Genomic DNA, 14015 nt, shown 5'->3' with positions numbered 1-14015 from the left:
GGCAGCAGCATGTGATCAGAAGACCAGGGTTGGCCCCTCTGCGTCAGTCCTGTGGGCTCACTGATCAGTGCTGAAGTCTCTACTGGTTTGGTAGGTTTGATACAGTGCTCAATATCTAGCTCCTCTTGGCTTCGCCCTGTGCCACTGAGATAGTAATGCTTTCACATCCCTCCAAATCATGCCAAAGAGACACTTACACTGCCTCTCTGTTTTGTGTGGATCCTTGTGAAGATCCATTGCATTGTATTGCTGTGCGTGCAGCAGAAATGGACAGAAAGTATGTTCATTCACATACATTGTGTCCAAAATAAGATCAATAAAATGTAGAGCACAGACTTGAGATGCAGTGATCCTGTGATAAGGATTGTACTACTCAAACACAATGAACTGGAAGAGCAGAACATAACTGTTACACCTGCTTAGCTTGAGACTTCATTCAGGACAGAAGCAAGCATAAAGGTGTTTACCTAACCAAAGTGCAGCAGAAAGAAATGGATGGCCATATGCTACCCTGCTATCATGTTCATATCTAACAGACACTAATGATCTTTAAACTAGTTGAGCCACTTTCTCTTCATAGCAGTGATGCAGGTGTGTTGCTGAGGCAACAAACAACCTCACCCAAGGACATTTTAAGATTTGTTGCTAAATCAGCCAACCCAGTTTGAGATGTCACAAAGACAAAAGTAGGGGTCCAATTTCACCTTTTCTTTTTTTCCATATAATTTGTCAATTACTTAATTTAATATCTACCCTGTATTCTGTCTGGTCTTCATCCTCCGCCTTCAGACTTTCCTCCTTCTAGGCATGGCAACAAGCAAACACACACACACATGCATACACACACACACACACACACATGCACACACACACACATGCATGCACACACACGCATGCACTCACATATCCTTCAAGATGTTTTTTATGAAATACTGTTGAGGCCAATCGTTCCAAATCCGATTAATCTCATGCTCCCTCGACTTAAAATGTTAATATAAAGCTTCTGGGACATACATTAGCCATGTTACATTGAGCAGTATTGACATCTAATCTAACAAACAATATCATGTTTTTGTCTATCTCAGTGGAATTTCAGATACATTTGTTTAAGTGTGGTAAATATTCCATCTGTTAAAATGTATCCTATTTAATCATGTATTTCTGCCAATTGTTTTAATATGTGTGTCTAATGCAAAAAGTTTCAGAAAATAAGCCAAGGAGGAGAGCCCTTGAAGGTGATTGGGTGGAAGAGGATTTCTGTAACATAATTCTGCTGGAAAGTAGTGGGCCGCTGCAAAAATATTAATTTGACATTCCGCTGAGCTGTCTATGTTGCTCTCCTAGGGCCTTATTAACTTACACAACATGTTTATAGGGGACAAAAACTATTTTTTACTGAGAAAAATATATACGATATCCCAATAAGATCCTGTGATTTATTCTGCATTCGCACCGTATCAAAGTCTTCAGAGAACAGATCAACATATTCATGCATCTCTTTGATTAAGGAAATAAGACTGGGATACCAAGGACAACAAGGCAGTTTCACAGAACAGAAGCTCTAATGAATGCTCAGAAAATTGTAATTGGAGAGAGAACAAATAAATCACACAAGAACGAGACCAAAAGAGGATGCAAGGCAAAACCAGAATTCAGAAAGTTGTGCACATGCGCACGGTTTAATCAGTGCAATGTGTGACAGAGATTAAAGCATTTTTTTTTTTTACAAATTACTGGTACTGAAGTTCAAAGGTATTACTGTAAAATAATGCTCACCTTTACCATTTTGTATGTTTCAAACAATATATAAAGAGATGACCACGTAGATTGAAAATTGTGTTTGTGGATGAATGCTCTTCACTTCAAGAGGTGTGCATAAATATTGGTCTTTGAATGTGATTTGAATCCTCATCTTTAGAAGAGTGATTGGCACCTACAGTATTACATTCTATGATGGAAGTAATGTTGATGCTGCTGTTTGAGATAGTTAGATTCAACATCTGAAGCATAGAAAAGAGGAATTTGACCTTTAAAACATGGCATTCCTTTCAATGAGCATGTGATCCAAACCCCAGATGGTCTGACCATTGACATCCACGCCCCTCACGTTTCCACCCGGGAAACCTCAGGAAAAGACCCCCTCTGCCTGCAACAGACATCCACACTCAAACTACCAGCTCCGTCTCTTGTTATACTTCTAAAACTGTATGAAGGTTTTGTCAGTCAGAGGAATTATATTTACGGTAACAAGAATAACAAACAAAAAAATTATGTTCTAATATAACATCATTTATTATTGTAAATCACCTGCACACAAATCATTATTATTCATACTGTGGCACCTTTTTCTATATCAGTATTACCATGTGAGAAATATCACATTTAAAACCTTACAGTTCCACGTAAAACCCTTTCAGTTCTTAAATTGAAATCAGGCACACCTGGAACCTTCTTCAGAGTTTTCTACTATTACAAATGGTTCTGTGGTGAACCCTTTTGAGTGTGTGGAGATTTCCTCTCAGAGACATACAGATTAATTGAGCAGAGCGACAATGGCGTAAATGGAGTTACGTCCATGTTTTCTGCTTTCATCTGGCAGTGAGTTGCAATACTCTGCTAAGTGGCTTCTTACAATGTGAGAATCGAGTGTCAGCACATCAGGCTTTCACCGGTCTTACTTTCAACCTTTTTATCGGCGTCCACGGTAACAAAACACTTTGTGAAGATGGTTATAACAGAGTTCTGAGTAGACGGTGCATTTTAAAACAGCAAATAATGCAAAAAAATACAAAAGTACAAAAACTACAGACACACCCTGTGTCTACAGTAACTACAGTAAGGTGGCAGCATCATCTCTGACATTGTTTCTTTCCACTCAGCATTCAGTCACCTTTTGTGCTATCTGTGTAAGACTTACAGTGTGATCTCACAAATCTGCATGTTGACAGGAAAAAGGACTGCACAGAACTTGTAGGACTGGCCAGATAAGACTGGCCACAGAACATCACTGGATAATGAGGATCTAGGATTACTTTGTGATATTAACTTGCAAAGGACTGAATATGGCTGACATGAAAACCCAGAAGATAATCACTCTCACTGATAACAATCTCACTTCATCTGTGAGCGCTGTGATAAATAGTGGTGATCTCCTGCCCTGTTAAGGTGGCATTCAGCAGGCCTCACCACGACACAAGCAGCCTAATGGCTCTCTTTTCTCCCAGACAGAGTAATCAACCTTCCCATGACCTGCCGCACAACACTAAATTAGCACCTGATCTCAAGTGGTGGTTATAGCATTAGCTTGACAACACTGACACAAGCACTCTTATCTGCTTCCTCACTGGTGTTCATTATCAACCAAACCAAAAAATACAAAGCAATGGGATGCCTTAGAAATGTTGTTGAAACCTGTTTGAATGCCACAGTTGGTGGAAATAGTAGCAGGGCATGTAGCTCGGAAGTGGGCATATCCTCCAATTGTCACGTTGGGACAATCCATTTCAAATCATTTCTTTGAAGTGCTTTAGACCCACTCCAATAGCAGAATTACACCAAATAAATATGTGCTTTATGTTTCTATTTATTTGTTAAACAAGTATGGAAAAAAGTTAGAAACGGGGTTGACTTAGGTTGAGAAAACTGTAGAAACAGGTTGCATTTTCCAATTTACTGTTGTCTTTTTAAATTATTATTATTAAGTCAAAGCACCATAAATATACCCCAACCTCCCAAGTTTAGCGGTTAATTAATGCTGGAGATCTGTGTATTCGATACATTTTATTTCTGTAAACAGATCTGGATGACGAAACCATTTGTGTGGATAAATGGACGTCAGGAGCTGTTAAGGACGACAGCCATCTAGAGACAGACGTTTAGTCTGGAGACAGCGGTAGAGGATACGGGACAAATTGTGCGCGGGCAGGAAGGGAGGGTCGCTGCTTGCTCAACTTGGCTCACAGTGCTGAACCACTGCGCCAGACTTCACTGACTCTACACGGCATCCCGCGACGGCTGCACTGTTTAGGTGCTCAGTTCAATTTATCAAACTTTTTCAATAGAAGGTATGTTGATTCTGTAGTTGCGGTTAGGATGATCAACCGTGAAAATAATATTTGCGCAGTGCGTGATATTCTCCAACTTTAACTTTTTTTCCTTCAAATTACCCTACACCGCTTCAGTTTATTTTGCTTCTCTAAAGCAGAGAAGGCTGCGCGTAAAAGTACCAATGCAAATATCCAACTTGTGTGAAAAAAAATGTGAAGTTCAGCTTACAGTCAACCAGACCATTTCCACTACTGGAAGCAGCTTGCTGGGCTCTGGATAGCTTGACCGGTGTTCTGGTCTCGCCAAATTGACACTTTTACGCATGATGGAGAATCTTCCCAGTGACCGAGACTTTTGGGCGATGAATGACTCCTGGAGCAATTCGAGTAGTAAAAACGAGACTGGTCTTGGAAACAAAACGATGAACCCCTTAAAACGAAATGAGGAAGTGGCCAAAGTGGAAGTGACCGTTCTCGTCTTGATTCTGCTGCTCGCACTAGCCGGCAACATCTGCGTCCTCTTGGCTATCCACACCAGCAAGCATAGCCACTCTCGGATGTACTACTTCATGAAGCACCTTAGCATCGCAGATCTGGTGGTCGCTATTTTTCAAGTCCTCCCGCAACTAATTTGGGATATCACGTTCCGTTTTTATGGACCAGACTTGTTGTGTCGGCTAGTAAAATATGTACAAGTGGTCGGCATGTTTGCTTCAACTTACATGCTAGTTTTAATGTCCATTGACAGGTGCTTAGCTATATGCCAACCTCTTCGATCTTTACACAAGAGAAAGGACTGTTTCTATGTGATTACGTCTTGGATGCTAAGTCTCATATTTAGTACCCCTCAAGTATACATTTTTTCCCTAAAGGAAGTTGGCAATGGAGTCTATGACTGTTGGGGGGATTTCGTGCAACCCTGGGGACACAAGGCATATGTCACCTGGATTAGTCTGACAATATACATCATCCCAGTGGCAATTTTGAGTGTTTGCTATGGCCTGATAAGTTTTAAAATATGGCAAAATTTTAAGTTAAAAACTCGTCGAGAGCAGTCTATGTCGCTTACACCAAGGGCATCCAAGAGTGTGGCTCTCTCTCGTGTGAGTAGCGTGAGGCTAATTTCAAAGGCCAAGATTCGAACCGTCAAAATGACGTTTGTAATAGTCCTTGCATACATTGTCTGCTGGACTCCCTTTTTCTTCGTACAAATGTGGTCAGCATGGGATCCAGCTGCGCCCAGAGAAGGTACAATTTGTTTGTAGCTGTGTGGCATGCAGTTAAATTCATGTAGGCTAAAGCACTTCAAATGTGGATTATTTTCAATGGCCGTTTACATCATACGATGCGTTTGAAAGATGACATAATATATAAGAAGCTGCGATAATAGAGCATACATCGAAATGGGTAACTCAGTTGTCCCTGTTGCTAAACTGAAAAAGGTTCCTTCAGATATTGGTTAAATGTTTAGTTTCCAGCGTGTAGCCAACTAGAGTAATTTGATACAGGTTGGTAAAGATTCATGTAGTACCGCAATTTTCAGCCTATAGTTTTTTTAAATGTAGGTCTATCTGAACTATCTCAAAATGTAAATTGTTAAAAATCATATTGACGTTCACAGGCCTACCCAGCAACAGAAGGCACGTACACCGTGCCTTCTGTTATCCGTTTACGTCCGATCAGGTTTATCTCTTCTAGACACAAAAATACAGTTATATAATAATATTCAGACAAACATTTAAGCTTCATTAAGATACTCTAGGCTATGCTGTTTAAACCCACAAAGTAGTAACTAAATTAGTGAAAAGATGGCAAAGTTCTAATGCAACAATGCATTTCAAAGTCAAGGCGCTAGAGAATGTATGCAAGCCTAGACATCAAAGTGTTCCTTTCTTCACATGAGGTCTCAAAGGGTTGAAGGCTGATGTGTGTAATTTCCCTGAAATAACATAGTTTTCTTCTGTTATCTCAAGAGTTTGCCTCGAAAGGGAAATCTCAACTACTGTTCCAGAGGTTAGCCAGCCAATGAGCTATATTTCACTGGCACACTTAAAGTAAGAGAGTCAAAGTCTGACATGGTAAAGTTAGAAATCATCTTTTGAGACGTCATGTCTGGGTGTAACAATGTTTTAATGATTTCCCCAAAATTATCAGATTTATTTCTCCAAGATCTATTTACAGTAAACAGGAAGGTTTAAATGGCTTATTTGTACAGTATCTCTCAACAAACCAATCTGTATACTGTATCCAAATCGTTTATTCTCAACAACACATTAGATAAGGGCTTTCTCTATCCTAAAGCAGAGCCATTTGAATGATGCAGTGTCTGGTAATGAATTCCACAGCTTTCTGTCTAAGCCGTCACTGCACACCTATTTGTCAGCTTGGCTCGAAGTGAATGTCAGGTTTACTAATGTGTAGAGGGATTCTGTTGTTCCATGTGTGATTTATGTGGCGGACAGTGAGAAAGCGACATGAGGTAATCCAACTTCGTTAATTGCTTCTCATGCACCTGAGTGGCAGCACTCTTTATTATATAAGGTCTGTTGTCTGCGAGGGTTCATAGCCTCAGCAGACACTCTGTCACGCACAATGACACACACAACAATCTGTTATCTAAATCCTGGAAGCATGTTTCACACAGTTGATTGGCTTGATTCCTAATTAAAACAGAGACTCAAGGACACAAATTGAGGCAATTATACTGGAAGGCACAAGCGCTGAGAACACATTATTTGGCATACTAAAAAAAGATCATGCATGATTAGTACATGGTCAGAAAATGACTTTTAATGTATGTGTAACCAAGGTGATTTAATTGGCATGCGGCTGCTAATATGATCCAGCCTTTTGAACTCTCAAGTGCAAAGACAAGCTCCTCTTAATACGCATTAGTTCTGTCAAGTAGATTTCAATCTCGTATTTAAGACTAGGTTTTGTTTTTTCATAACCAGTTTGTCTTTCGAGTCTGGTTGATGTTATTCCACCTTTTTGGACACGAAGAAGAACCTTTCAAATCAACCAGGAAGCGTAGGAACATTTTGGCAATTCTGACAGCATAAAAAAAATCTTCACTCTTGCTTAGTAGAAGATCAGGCGTCCACAGAATAGAGAGGAAAGAGACCCTCAAATCACCCCTGCCCTTTAAATAATGTACAGAGACAGTATACTTAGTATAGTCTTTAAAATAGTCTGTTTGGAAGGTTTTCAATTTCCATATATAAATTCCAGGAGGACAGGGCCCTTGTTGAGCCCTATTAAAAAATGTTAACTAACAATTATCTGTTTCAAAGTGCAAATTATGCAGTTTGAAAGTTTACTGTTGATAACAAACATTCTGAAACCTAATCAGTTAGTGTTTTTAAAAAGGCAGCATTATTCAATCATAATTAACTGCATGGAAGAGCAACTTCAAATTAGTTATCTAAGTACTTTCCTAATAGCATTTTTCTAAATGATTAATATTTACTTATTGCTTGCAAACGTTTACAGCTCCCATAACCAATTTATTTTACCACAGGTCAAGGTTTATTACTGACTGAGAAACAGGAAAACATGTAGAGTAAATGCTGATGATGTCTAAAATACTCAGATTATGACCGTTTTCAATAATAGAAGAACTCATCAAGGCTAGAAGGCTTAAAAGAGAATTGCTCTTTTTTGTCCTCTAAATGTTTAATCTATTTCTGTTTCCTACATCATTTGGTTATATAAACTATCTCACTGCTTGGGAGCCCTTGAGATAGGTTAGTTTTTAAAGCATAACAGCCTCTATCCCAGTTTTCTGGATTGCTAGAGCACAAACAGACTTCACTATTTCAAAACACATGCACGTACCCGCAAACTTGAGCACAGACTCAAAAACAAAAAATACATGTCACAATATCAGCTACTTTACCCTCATCAAAACATTCAACTTGACATCTAATGACAAGGTTTTGTATTCAATCATCCCCCAATTTCAAATAAATACAAGCTACTGTATCAATATATCAACACACTTCAACCTTTTTTATGAGCCATTTGTTGATGCTATAATTACAGTATCATATACCATATCACATTATCATATTCGGATATGCTGTAACATAAAAGAACAGAGAATAGAATAAGGAACGAAAAGTTTTTGTATCATACAATTGTCCAAAGAAGTTGTGCACACAGAATAGGTTCATAGGTATGGTAGTACTGTAACTTGTATCAGTGAGACCTAAATGTTCAAAATTTGTGCCAAGCATTTGCAGTTTGTGTGAAAGCAATGTGAGAATGACTTTCTGGTTTGCAAATAAAGAATAACATTGTGCTTGTTAGCTTATGATGGAGATCTAGTGCCAGTTCTCGGTTTTATTACAATAAAAGTATCTTAGCAATAAGAAAAAGTGATAGTTGCATGCTGAACCGATGAGGTCTAATTCGCGACCAATACAAAACAGTAATGTCTGATTGCAATGACATTTATCAAGTGATTGAGTTTAAAGGATTTGAATCAAATTATTTAAATGTTATGAACTTTTACAACAAATGGTTCGCTCTGTAATTTGGATTTTGGGTGCAATCCATATGCACTTTGTTATTACTGACAAATTGCATTTGTAACACCCAGAAATCTGTTTATGATTAGTAACAGCCTCAGCTCAGACACAGTGAATGTTTTTAGATTTATGTGGAATCAGACTCCACTAGTTTCCATCTGATGAATAACAGCAGCAATGATATGATGATGATGATAGCAGATCATGAATGTCTATTAAAGTGACAATAATTGCACTTTGACTTGGGAAAAACATTCTTCCAAGTAATTAAATACTTTAACGAGAATCAAATATTTAAAAATCTCTAGACTTGTTGTGAATTACAAGCTCTGTTCTAAAACAGCTTCCTATGAGGAGCTACAAAAACAATGTCCTGTTGAAAAACATAATTCATTCCACAACACTTGTACATTTGTTAATGCCATCAATTTTGTATATAAAGTTATGCATAGCAAGACCCATATTCCATAACATGTTCTCCTCTGTCTCTCTAGACATGGCTTTTATCATTGCTATGCTGCTGGGCAGTCTGAACAGCTGCTGTAACCCCTGGATCTACATGTTCTTTGCTGGTCACCTGTTCCATGACCTGGTTCGATGCTTGGTCTGCTGCTCCAGCCAATACCTGAAGGCCCCCCAGTGTGGCTCGGAGCACCAGACCACGAGAAAGAGCACCTCTTCTACCTTTGTCATCAAGAACACCAGCAGCCAGAGGAGCTTCACTCAGACCTCTAACACATAGGGGCCAATGATGCCCTGAGTCCCTTACATAGACCTTCGGCAAGTAGGGGCCAGGTTATAGCTTTCAAGAAGGGGCCAGTGATGCACTGCTACTGTTAGACAGATACCCAGCAAGAATGAGCCTGCTTCTCTTGTGCAGACATCCTGAAAGATATACAAATTGAAAATGTAATAGATACAGTACATTCAGCCGTAGGAGCCAGGTATTTTGGGAGGTCATGTATCCAGCTGGATCTTGAAAGCCACCCATAATTGCCAAGGATGTTGGAAAGTCTTGTAAGTGACGTCTGAGAGCCAGATAACCCTCTTCATCGAAAAATACCTTTCAAATACATTTGACAAGTACTACAAGTACTAACTGTCCCTTACAAAGACTGTATTTCCATTGGGAAGCATCTAAGTGGGAAGACCATCACAGATGAGTGTGACTGCTATTGTAAGTGCAGGAATGGGGTAGCCAAGATATAGTTGACTGAACATAGGAGAGAACCCAATCTTGTGAGAACATTTAATAAGATGACTAAGACTCACCTTTCATCCAGTCAGTCTTTTCACTGTACAGATTACAATATGTCCTGAAACATTTCTGTCACACTCTGTGACTATTTTAACAATATGTTTCCCTAGGAAACTTTCACATTCATATTTTGGTAGGTTAGTAAATCCAGCAATTTTTCTTTCATTTAATTTCAAAGAATATTCTATGAACCCAATTATGAAAATTACATTAAAAATACAATCTATGATCATTTGTTGTAACTTGCCTGTATCCATATTTTTCATAAAGACAAACCCTTGATATATACTATAGATGTATACTGTGACTCATGTCAAAGCCCACTCTTGTCTGCTTTCAACTGAGACTAAATGAATGAAGAAGGAATGGAAATGTCAAGCATGTGAAGTCATACTGATCTACACAGATAACATGACTGCTTTTAGAAGGAAAGGCATTTTAAGCAGTGTTTATAATATAATATTATTGGTTTCGATTTTGTAAATAGCATGCTTACTAGCTTTTGAAATGCTACATCACCATAAATGTTGCATTACTTATGCAATAAAAATGCTTTTCTGTGTATGTATTTGTGCTGTAAGGGATGGTACACTAGAAAAATGCATGTATGTGAATCATTTAACAGTGATAAATACACAATAACTTTATTAATATACTATATGTGTATATATATACAGTATTTATAATATATATCAGTAATTTGCTGTCCTCATGTTGTGGTATAGTCATCTGTGGACAGTCACCTTGTACTATTTCCAGCTGTTTCTATGGAACCTAATAAATGTATGGATTACAGAAGAAATATTTTGTATATAAATAAGTTTGTTTGACAAGGAGCAGCATCATTTACATTCTTCTTGTCCTGACTCCTGTGGGTGCTCATCTACCAGCAATATCAGAGTTGTGAAGAGCCTAACAATCATCCAGATGGTTCCACCTAGTGGCCAAAGGTGGAAATACATAATCAGAGAGGCTGTTGGAGGTTTTTCCTCTCAGATACCCCCTGCGTGTTTATACCTCTATTCATACAGTAATGACACTGTTATCATGTGGATTAGCTCTGTGTATGCAAAAGAATCAGATAACAGCATTCCTCATGCTTTGTTGATATATTACTGGGTGGAACTTCACAAACTTGGCGTCTTCTCTGCTACACATTATGGAGACACCTGGCTAATCACGTTGGGAGTCCTATTGACTACCATATCTGATATTTCCATGTCAGTCACACATACCAAGATACATCTAGTAACAGCGATATGCTTGTTTATTTATGTTGGCAACATGACTGAGCTCACCCTGAAGTCTTATAGGGAGGAGTTTTCCAATCAATTACAAATTCTGTTTATGTGGATGAAGTTAGATTCCCATACCATTATGCAGAGAAGTACAACAGTCATTTGTTTATTTGAGTGTCAACCTTCATAAGTACCACTGAAACACAAACATTACAAAATCCATTTATTTTGTGACCGTCAGGAGTAGAAAACAAAGTGTCCGGAATGGCATAACTATCAATAGACATTTAATAAATGCAGTAAAAACAAACAAGACACGTTACCGAGTAAGGTCTTGTTGACTGCAGGTTTTGCTCTAAGGCAATTTGTTACCAAGCTTCAACCACAGAATACACAAATGTTTCTCTTGTCATCAGTGTTTGTTTAGTGAAGCGTTGATATTTCCAGAAGGTCAGACCCAGGTTAGGACCAATCCTGCTACACCTACAGTGTGCCACGGGGCAGTCTTACACCTCTTTGCTTAAGACCACCCTGACATTGCTGAAGACCTTCCCCAGAGCTTGAAACAGAGGATCACAGAAGGTGTGCACAGCTAGCGAGTAGATACGGCTGAAACACTGGGACTCGATCAGACAGCTCTTGACACAGGGCATGACGGCCCATATATGGCAGAAGGACAGGCATGCGAACAGGAATCCCCAGAGTAGAGCCACAGGGATGCCCAAAACGGCAGACAGGATGCGGTAGCACCAGTATTTGGAGACGGTGAAGGTGGTGTAGCTGGCCTTCCACACCCCGTCCACACTGTGGGTGCCATCTGGCTCGGCGATCACATCCTCAAAGTCTACCTGCAACAGCAGGCAGGGAGTAGGCCATCAGGCAGGGAGTACGCCATCAGCAGGCACACACTTGACACACACTTTTTTTACTCAGTTTCACATGAGTTAATGTAAGACTTCTAGGCTGGCCTCTCTGAAATATCAGTTTAACTGTAATTGCAACTTTAAGTGTTTGGGTAAATGTTTTTATAGAATTAAAAGGCCCTGGGATTGCAACTATACCTTGTTAAAGGCCAAGCTGTATTTGTAAAACACCACCAGAAGCAGACTGGAGCTGAGTATACAGTATTTGTTCAAAGGGGTCCATTCACAAATAGTTGCACTGGTATTCTCAGTTTGTTCAGTGTTTGCTTTCTATAAACCTGCTATAATAGACAGATCAAGTAGATTGAAAATAATACTTTACAGATCAATTAATACAAGATTATTTCAAACTAAATATACGGAGAGGTTCTCTTATAGTCCATATGTATAGCACACCCTTTTCTATGCCTAGAAATAGACCTGGTATCTTTAGCCAACCTTCTGTAATGCACTGAAGCTAGACAGCTATTTTAATACATTTTGATACGAGAAGCACACAAAAGATGGTCTTCAAGCTGCTCTGTAGCATACTTGAACAGGTTTTGTATTAGTTTCAATTGAACACTGCACACACACAGTACTGCACCTTCACTATGTCCTCATTGATCTTTTGTGGGTCTCTGTTGATAAGGTCTATCTCCTTGGTGTGGCTGTCTCTCCGGAACTTCTGCTCCTGATTGTGGTTGATCTCAGCCATGGTGAAGGCTGCAGGAGGGTGGAGGGTTCGGGCAGGGCCGGGTGGCTGGTCCTTGGTGTTGCTGGTGAAAGGAGAGTGGGGGTTCAGTCTCGGCTGGCCTGTGTCTGAAAGGAGCAGAGCCAGTCACAATGGGCAGTGGGACAGGGAGGGGCTGCGTGCAGGCGTCTGAGGCTACACTCGGTGTGATGTCACTCATGGAATGCCAGCCTTACTGCCAGTCCCAGCCTGTCAAAGGGCTTCTGCTCACATCTACACACACACACATGCATAGACACTCTCTCTCTTTTATTTCTCTGTCTCTTTCTCTCTCTCGATCTCTCTGTCTCTCTCTCTCTCTCTCTCTCTCGATCTCTCTGTCTATCTATCTAGCTATCTCTTTCTCTATCATACAAACACACAATTTGACCCATTCTTTGTCTTCACCCCATACAGTAGCTCACATGGGAACCCGACACAATCTTGTAAATGGAGACGCAAGACTGTGTTGTATCTCACACCATCCTGCTAAGTCACAACCGTAATTACTGCACTGTGTTTGTGAAGCTGCAGTCTGTCCACACATAGGATTGCACTGCAGTAATAATCAACCCTACCAAATTAGCTTCAACATTTTACAGTAACAGGTTGAATGACTGTGGCAATAAACTTTTAAAGGCGTTCAATTCTTATTTTACGTAACACAAACAATTAGACGCAGCATTGTTGCTACTTGTATAACAATTTAGAGACCAATGTAGCTGTAAATGCAAGAGCATAAATACATTTATTATGTTGATTTGTGACACACACTTTGTAGAAAGTGTTTCAAATTGTAATATGTACTGTGTTGTAGTCACATCTGTTTTCTATAACATGGGTATATGGCTATTCGCCTGCAACAAATTTATTACAAAGAGCCTTGGTACACTATGGAATGTCAATGGGTCCACAGCAGAGCTAAAAGTCTGCAGTATGAACAGCTTTTCTTAAGTAAACGAACCGTAGACCTGTACAGGATGAACTCCCGCTCACCTCATGGTGTGTGGATGCTCTCTTGTCCAGAGAACGGCCTGGATGTATCCAACCAGGGCCTTAGGACAAGTGGAATGAAACACAGACCCACACTCTGTGTTTGAAGTTCATCATATATAACATACTGTGCACATTGTATACATACACATTGATGAAGTCGTGCTGTATGAACTGTATTATCCTGCTCTCTGTATCACATTATGATGATGATTTTTGGGTTCCATGTCAATAAACTCTGTACAAAAACTCTATATTCATAGAATCTCTGAGATGTTAATTCCAATGGTTGTTCTTCTATCACAAAACATTT

At 39.5% G+C, this 14015-nt stretch overlaps 2 protein-coding genes across 2 annotated transcripts; one reads left to right on the top strand and one right to left on the bottom strand.

The window, feature by feature from the left end:
• The first annotated feature begins 4355 nt into the window (after positions 1-4355).
• Positions 4356-10625, top strand: oxtrb (oxytocin receptor b). Its single transcript, XM_067260317.1, has 2 exons — positions 4356-5294; positions 9073-10625. Exons 1-2 carry the CDS (start codon positions 4370-4372, stop codon positions 9318-9320), a joined length of 1173 nt encoding a protein of 390 aa, XP_067116418.1. The 5' UTR covers positions 4356-4369; the 3' UTR covers positions 9321-10625.
• Positions 10626-11282: 657 nt separating this feature from the next.
• LOC136942280 (caveolin-3-like) lies at positions 11283-13764 on the bottom strand. The gene is made up of 3 exons (XM_067235134.1): positions 13706-13764; positions 12584-12755; positions 11283-11922 (listed from the first exon to the last, which is right to left on the bottom strand). The coding sequence occupies exons 1-3, from the start codon at positions 13708-13710 to the stop codon at positions 11581-11583; spliced, it is 519 nt and encodes a 172-aa protein (XP_067091235.1). The 5' UTR covers positions 13711-13764; the 3' UTR covers positions 11283-11580.
• Positions 13765-14015: the final 251 nt, after the last annotated feature.

This window comes from Osmerus mordax, chromosome 1 (genome assembly GCF_038355195.1).
Source record: "Osmerus mordax isolate fOsmMor3 chromosome 1, fOsmMor3.pri, whole genome shotgun sequence".
NCBI classification, from domain to species: domain Eukaryota; kingdom Metazoa; phylum Chordata; class Actinopteri; order Osmeriformes; family Osmeridae; genus Osmerus; species Osmerus mordax.
Note: the sequence above shows the minus strand (reverse complement) of the source record. Positions and strands in the feature narration are given on the sequence as shown.

Coding starts and splice junctions, on each gene's coding strand:
- LOC136942280 (XM_067235134.1), bottom strand. Junction 11,923..12,583: donor TCAATGAGGACATAGTGAAG/GTGCAGTACTGT, acceptor CTGCTGTTGCAG/GTAGACTTTGAGGATGTGAT.
- oxtrb (XM_067260317.1), top strand. CDS start 4,370: ATGATGGAGAATCTTCCCAGTGACCGAGACTTTTGGGCGATGAATGAC. Junction 5,295..9,072: donor TCCAGCTGCGCCCAGAGAAG/GTACAATTTGTT, acceptor CTGTCTCTCTAG/ACATGGCTTTTATCATTGCT.